At 55.7% G+C, this 7,225-nt stretch overlaps 1 protein-coding gene across 2 annotated transcripts; it reads right to left on the bottom strand.

Annotated features, from left to right (window-relative positions):
- Positions 1-433: 433 nt before the first annotated feature.
- On the bottom strand, positions 434-5,312 carry NPAS4 (neuronal PAS domain protein 4). 2 transcript variants are annotated; one of them, XM_047774090.1, is made up of 8 exons: positions 5,088-5,312; positions 4,230-4,381; positions 3,954-4,056; positions 3,562-3,835; positions 3,271-3,380; positions 2,787-2,922; positions 1,237-2,666; positions 434-525 (listed from the first exon to the last, which is right to left on the bottom strand). In XM_047774090.1, the coding sequence occupies exons 1-8, from the start codon at positions 5,260-5,262 to the stop codon at positions 494-496; spliced, it is 2,412 nt and encodes an 803-aa protein (XP_047630046.1). In that variant the 5' UTR covers positions 5,263-5,312; the 3' UTR covers positions 434-493. The 2 variants fall into 2 exon arrangements, with proteins under 2 accessions (XP_047630046.1, XP_047630047.1); XM_047774091.1 differs by lacking the exons at positions 3,271-3,380; positions 3,954-4,056; positions 4,230-4,381; positions 5,088-5,312 and having other exon boundaries at positions 3,562-3,806.
- Positions 5,313-7,225: the final 1,913 nt, after the last annotated feature.

Below are 7,225 nucleotides of genomic sequence, written 5' to 3' on the forward strand. Positions count from 1 at the left end.
AAAGTCACAAGAAGGGCCGCCAGGGCGGCAGAGTCCATCGGAATTGAAATCCCGTTACTGGTGTGTAGAGAATTCTACGTGGGTGTCAAGAGCCCCTCAGGGCACAGGCTGGCCCTGGTGGGCACTGCCTTTCCCCCACCAAGGCCCAGGGGTGGCTTGGCCCCCCAGGAGTGGAGAACTGGCCCAGGCCCATGGGGCAGCGGGGAGGGGGGGACGTGAGACTCCCCCATTCTCCGCTTGAAATCCCATTCAAGGAAACTCACTACGAGTGAATACAGATTGAAATGGAAACTGGGATCACTTGATGTCTCTAAATTTAAAAAGAAGCCCCCTCCCGTGCCCTCCCACCTCCCCCCCCAAATCCTGCAGGGCTTGGGGAATCACATCTATTCCCCCTTGGCCCCCAGAATCCCCCCAACGATCCTGGGGGGGTGGAGAGCGGCTCCACGTCTTGATGACAATATGCCATACTTGACGACGTTAAGTCACAGACTTATTCAAACGTTGGTTCCCCTCCACTTCCATCTGCAGAGAGAGGGAAAGAGAGAGAGAGAGAGAGAGAGAGAGAACAATCATTAGGCCTATTAGAAAAGCTAGGCTGAGGATATGGCCCACTATTGGCACACTGTATGGGCTGCAAATATGTTCGTCCTATGACTGAATGATCGCCAGAGGCTCAGCAGATAAGGGAGCAATTTGGATGAATGGAGTGAAAATATGACTGTGTTTTTGGAAAGGATGGAGCCATAGCAGAGATCCTCCGATGGGGCCAGGGGCTGAGTCCCACTCTCTTTCCCAAACTCCTGTAAACTCTCACTCTGTACTCTCTTTAGGGAACAAGAATACTGAGCTAGAGCTCTAATCACTCTTCTGTCAATTTGCTGTGTGATCTTAGGCAAGTTCCTTTACCTTTGGGACCTTGGCTGTCCTCACTTGTAGAGTGGGGTGGGGATGACTGATATAGGTCTCCCATAGAGGCAAAAAGCACAAACCATAACCTAAGATTCTCTTGCATTTTATCACATGCCCCGACCTCTGCGTCCCCAGGTCTACTTGTCCCGAGCTTCCATATTGTTTTCCCTTAGTTCTTATCCTCACTGCTACCCTACACAGCAGGTGACATTATCCCACAAATAAAACTGAGGTACAGAGAGCGGAATGCACTAGTCTAGTGCCATCCATCATCTCACTGGCAGGGCAGGAACTTGAGTTCTTGAACATTTTGGTTGAACTCACCTTCATGGAAGCTGTCTTGAACTTGGCTCTGGAGTTGATGCAACTCATCAGTAAACCCATCATAGGGGAATGCTGAGACACCTGTCTCAAAGGCGGTTTCATATGTGGCCAGGTCCTCCAGGAAGCTGCGGTCTTCTGGGGACAGGTTGTTGCAAGGCGATGGGGCCCCTCCTGGGACCGCTGCCTCAGGATCCCCTGAACTCCATTCCCCATTGGGGTCTGGAGTAGAGAGATCCATGAAGATGTCTTCTACAGATGTCTCTTCCAGGAATATGTTATCCGGGTCAGCCAGGAAATCCAGGTCCTGGCACTTCCAGGGTTTCAGTTCCAGGCTGAGCACAGGGGGTCCAGCCCCCGACAGGGAAAGGTTGGAGTCCAGGGGCTCCAGGCCCCCAAGTGACTCCAGCCCACCTGTGCCAGCCTCAGCCGAGAAGGGCCTATCCATGCCCTGAGCCAACTGGCTGATCTGCTGGATGAGACGGTCTATCTCATTCTGCTCCTTCTCAGAATAGTGGAAGAAACTCTGCTTGACTGGAGAGGCCTCAGGTGTAAGCAGGCCTTCGGGCACCAGGGGGACATCCACAGAGAGGGGGCCCCGGAGCTGGGCTAGGGCCAAGAGTGTGCAGTCCCCATTACCAGGGCTGCTAGGACTTGGGGGCAACTTCTCATAGAGAAAACTGCATCCCTCCTGGGCGAAGTAAGTCTTGGTGGGATTGGGGCTCAGCTGCTCTGGGAAAGTTTGGCTGGGGCTGTTCAGGTGTGCTTGGAATGCTGTGCTGGGAGGAGTTGACTGCTCACGTGCAGGGCTGCCCAGAGGCTCTGGGAAGGTGGCAGTGCTGGGAAGCAGCTGGTCTGGGAAGGTGGAGGTGCAGGGAGTCAACTGATCTTCGTAGCTTCTGGCTGAGGTTTCAGTCAGCTGGCCTTGTAGTGGGCTAGTCAGTGGGTCTGGAAAGGTTGCACTGCTGGGCGTCAATTGATCAGAGAAGGTCGCAGTGCTTGGCGTCAGCTGTTCTTGAAGAGAGCTGGGTGGAATAGGCAAGTGGGGCTGGAAGGGCTCATGGAGGCTGAAGAGGAAGGCACAGCCTCCCGGCTGGTGGGGTGTGTACGGGGGCGTGCAAACAAAATCCTTGCTCAGGTCTGCTTGAAGAGAAGGCTCAGGGCCAGATGGGAATGTCAGGTAACCAAAGCCCAGGTCTTTGGTGGGTCGGAGAAGCTCTTCTGATGTTGAGACAGCACTGGGCTCCGGAGCACGGGGGAAATCAGTGCTTCTGGGAGGCCCCATAGTGAAGAGTGGATTAGGGCTGGAGCACTGCTCCTGAGAGAGGATATTCTCAGGGAATGAGGGCAGCATGGTTGGAGTGCCCAGGACATAGGCTGCCTGGGTGTCTTCAGAGTTCAACTGCTGGCGGAGGCTCCAGGCTTCCGAGTCACTGAAGAGAAGAGAAGAGGCATCCGGTAAGGATTTGGTGTCCATTCCCAGAGAAGTTCTCTAATGTGTTTTTCCTCCATTCCACCTCAGCTGCCTCCCAGGCCCCTGCCTTGCAGCTCACCTGATTGGGTAGTTATTGGCAGTAATGGGACCCTCTGGACCTTCTGAGTATAAAAGACAATAAATCCATGCCCAGCCTCCAGGCTTGGCCAGCAGTCTCACCACCATCTCTGCCTGAATATCTCCACTCTCAGCCACTGGGAGGAAAGAAGAGATGCAGAGTTAGGACATCCATCAGGCAACACCACCTAAACTCCCCCTTTACTGATCTCTCTACTTAATGGGGGTATCTATGGCATCCTTTATTCTGACTACCCTAACCTGCACCATTCAACTTCCCACCTTGACCTCACCACTCAGAGTCCCCCAGTCTTGACTCTGTTTTTGCCTTGATTCTTCACCCTAGTGTTCACCCTATAGTATCCCAAACCATTTAGCTCTGATATCTCCCCAACACCAGCCCTGATCACAGCCCTTCTTCATCATGTTTCGCATATGCCCTTTCCAAGGTCCCTGTCTTGTCCCCAGCCTCTCTGGACACTCACACAGGCGGTAGTGTTGAGCAGAAGCATGGCCCAGGTCTTCAGGGTGCAGCAGTCCATACCATGATTTACAGAGCAGTTCACTGCGCTCAAAGCCCAGGTAGATTAGGACACTGGGAAGGTGGAAAGGGTGAGGTCAGCTTTCTGTTTTCCTTGCTTGATATCCAGGCATCTCACTCCCTTCCATGTCCTCTATCCCCTTAGAGCCCATCCTCCCTGCCCCTGATTCCAGAATCTAGGGTCCCCTCACCTCTGGCCTGACTTTGTCTTGGGGTCTGAACATTCTGGGCTTACCTTTCAGAGATGTCCAGTAGGGCCAGGTCCTTAGCATGACGGCTCTGGAACATGGCCAGGAAGAGAGAGGCAGGGCCAGGACCAGGGCCAGGGCCAGGGCCGGGCCGGGGTCTTGTCTCCAGTGGGGCACAGAAGGCTGTGAACACAGGATTTCCTGCCCAGTAGGCTCCAGGTGGGTGAGCATGGAATCGGCCTCGAATAAGCACCAGTTTGTTGCCTGCACTCTGGCGCCTAAGTGACTTGGAGGTGTTGAAGCGACAGCGGAAGAGGCGATCTAGGTGAGTGAAGAGAAAAACTGGTAAGCAAGTGAATGACTGAGAGAGATGGTAAACAAGAAGGAGCAAGGCAACAGGAGGGATATTAGATTGAAGAAGGGAGAAGCAAGTTCTTACCAGTGTCCAGGGAAGAAGGCAGGCTGAGTTGCTGGCGCACAGTTAGGTGGTCAGCTGGATCAATGATGTCGTAGATACTATCACCCTGGGCAACCAGATCCACCTGGAGAAAGATAAAGAAGAGATGACCATTAGTGAAGGCAACAATCCCTGGTACATAGCATCTTGTAGGATATAACCCCTCCATACCCATTAATTCTCAAATTCTCAGAAGTGGAAAGCTATTATGTCCCCATCTGTGCCAGAGCCCAATCTGAAAAGACCCTCAGGACTCACCATGGAGTGGCCCAGATGCTCGCTCACACTCTCAGACAGATAGAGCAGCTTCCCCTCCGCTGTGAACACAAGCAGAAAGCCAGGTAGTGCTGCCACTATCTCTTCAAGCTCTTGAGCTGAGAGAAGCCCTGTGGAGCCCGCCAGAGGAGTGCCTGCAGGGTAAGAAGATATGATGAGTCAGGAATAAGGCTGAGAAGCGAAACAGAAGTGAGAAAGACATGGACTGAGTTTCAGAAAATCCAGAGGACTTTTTCATGGACCTGCCTCTGCACACACCTGTTGACCTGCTGTTCGCAGCTCTTGCCCGGGGAACCTGTTGCTGGATCTCTCTAGCCAGCGAGCCCTTCGACCTCTAAGTCGGGGCTGGGGCATCTGCCGGTGTGGGTTTCAGGACCACGGACAGCGCTCCCGAAGGCTACTGAGCATTCAGCACCATGGGCAGTGCCCTGCAACCCCCGTGGCTCTGTCAGCACCGCGGACAGCGCTTCAACAGCTGCAGAATTGCCCTTCCAGTATCTCTAACGGCGGTTGTTTCCCCACGTTTTGGCAGCTCCGTCCCTGAAACTTCCCGGGCTTCCCTCCCTTGGCTCCCGGAGCTTCTCTCCGCTGGTGGGGACTGGGGCCATCGTGTCCTGGTTCTCCTCCTGCCATAAGTCTGGCACCAGGGACACTGCCCAAGCTCTCTAACCCTCATTCAGATTTGGACAGAGCTCAGGAGGAAAAGTAGGAAATCCTGAGTTCTCCAAGTTCCTCCTCACCCCAGCTCGCAGACACGCTGCCTTAGACCTGAGGCAGTCCCAGCGGGTTCCCTCAGCTTCACTATCCCTGATGCTTGGGTCTCAGCCCCAGTTTGCTCACCTCCAGCGAAGAAGACGCCCTTGCGAGTGTAGATGCAGGCAAGACTCATAATGTGCAGGTAGGACAGCCGGACCTTGTCTGCTTCGGCCAGAGGCAGCAGCTCCTTGAGATTCCGGATCTCAGCGTTGATCTGGTCGCGGCGCGCCTTGGAGGCGCCCTTGGTGGAGCGGTACATGACTAGCGGCTTCAGAGCTCCAGCTCGAGCGCTCCGAACACCTGCGTTCCTGTCCGGACGCACCGGTGGCTTCCTCCTCCTTGCTTCCCCGTCTCTCGCTCAGGCTCGCTTGCTCGCTCTCTCTCCTCTCCTGGGCTCCGCTCGGCTGCGCTGCCCCCCTCGCCTGCCTTGTTCCGCCTTATATAGCTCCCGTCAGGCGTGGGGGGCTCGCTTTAGAGAAAGGGGGGGGCGGGAGGCTGGGCTAAGCTAGCTGCAGCGGGAGCTGCTGGCTGGTGGGGGGGGGGGCGCTCCTCCTCCCTCCCAGGCTTCCAACGTCATCCCATGACGTAGAACGAGAGCGGGAGGGGTGCCGGGGGGTGGGGAACGCGGAGAAGGAGGCTGCGGAGGGGGCCGCGGCTGGCGGCAGCTGAGCCGAGAGGCAAGCGCTGCATTAGGAAGGCCTGCAAGGGGGTGCAGGGACCCGAATGTGTTCAGCTGAGGGAAGGGACAGGGAAAGGGCTGAGGCGGTCTGAAGCCCCTGGCAGGAGAGTCTGCAGAGGGCAGAAGGGACTGGTTCCGTCACCGATTTTTCTGAGATAAGGGAATGGGGAAGAGCAGAGTCGTACACAAATTCCCCCTCCCTTTGTGCCAAGGTCACGTTCTTTCGGGGGAGGGACGGGGGGAGAAGGACCTTCCTTGGCCTCTGTGGGATAGGTCAGAGCTGGGGTTTCTCTCTAGAGATTACTCAACTGTGGGATTCCCTTATCACTTTCAAAGAACAATTCTCCTCCCCCTTTTCCAAACCCAGGTCTTGGCGATTTCGCAGGGGGAGTTTAGTTGGGGGCGAGGGGTCTAAGCTTCTAGGATGAGTGGGAAAAGGGTCCTGGTATCCTGAGGGAGAGGGACAAGCTGAATTTGGCTTCGGTTCTATTTTCCCACAGCCCAAAATAGGAACACCTGCACCAACTCGGCAGTCTGCAGTGACCCTTTGGTCCTCTGTCCATAATTAACCTCAGTCCCTCACGGGGGGAAACCGAGGCCGGGTCCCAGGGCCTGGGGAGAATCTGGGTCTACACCTAAGTATCCCTTCCCCCATTGCCAGCCCCAAAGCCAGCGGCTGCCCCCGCCCGACTGCAAGCTCCGGTCTCCCCGCGGGCTGGGGGCGGGGGCGGGGCCGGGGGAATCCCAGCTCCATATTAGGACAGGAATCCTCCCGCGGCTGCCGCAGCAGCAGCAACGGGCGGGGCCTGGCTGCCTCCGCAACGCTCCGGAGGGCTCCCCCTCTGCCTCCAGCGGGGAAGATGGAGAAGCAGCAGAGAAACGAGGGGGGGCGTTCTGGACACTCTGCAGGTTCCATGCACCTACCAAGGACCCCTTAACTCTGTCAGGCTGTCCACAGTGCTTTCCGGCCCCTCCCCATCATCGGCGGCAGGACTTCTCCCTGTGTCTCCACTTTCAACGCTCCACATACCCCCCTTCCCCCGGCCCCAGCTAGTTTTGTTACCTCTTTGCCTGCTTAGTGGTCTGTCTCAGCTTTGTGAGCCCTCTACCCACCAAACGTTCCCCCTCTGCTCTCTGGAGTCTCTCTTCTTTCCTTTGTCAATTTTGTCTCAACATCATGTCTCCTTTGCTCTATCTCCCTCCTTCTTTCTCTTTTCAGCACCGGTGATCACTGTCTACAGGGGCTGAGGGGTGCCTTTGTTTCCCCTAGAATCCCATGAAAGTAGAAAAATAAGCTATGGGACATTCTATCTGAAATCGAATTCTGTGGGGTAGGGGTGTGTGTGCAAAGTCACTTGAGGGGCTGGGTTAGGGTTAGGGTTAGGAAATGAGGTCACTTAGAAGCTGGGGGAAAGGGGAGTTCCCGTTGTGGCGCAGTGGTTAACGAATCCGACTAGGAACCATGAGGTTGCGGGTTCAGTCCCTGCCCTTGCTCAGTGGGTTAACGATCCCGCGTTGCCGTGAAGGCTGGCGGCTACAGCTC

This window comes from Phacochoerus africanus, chromosome 4, assembly GCF_016906955.1.
Source record: "Phacochoerus africanus isolate WHEZ1 chromosome 4, ROS_Pafr_v1, whole genome shotgun sequence".
Taxonomy (NCBI): domain Eukaryota; kingdom Metazoa; phylum Chordata; class Mammalia; order Artiodactyla; family Suidae; genus Phacochoerus; species Phacochoerus africanus.

Excerpts from the sequence above, each read along its gene's own strand:
- NPAS4 (XM_047774090.1), bottom strand. The coding sequence starts at position 5,262 with ATGTACCGCTCCACCAAGGGCGCCTCCAAGGCGCGCCGCGACCAGATC. Across the intron at positions 4,057-4,229 it reads AGCATCTGGGCCACTCCATG|GTGGATCTGGTTGCCCAGGG; the intron begins GTGAGTCCTGAG and ends ATCTTTCTCCAG. Across the intron at positions 526-1,236 it reads TCAAGACAGCTTCCATGAAG|ATGGAAGTGGAGGGGAACCA; the intron begins GTGAGTTCAACC and ends CTCTCTCTGCAG.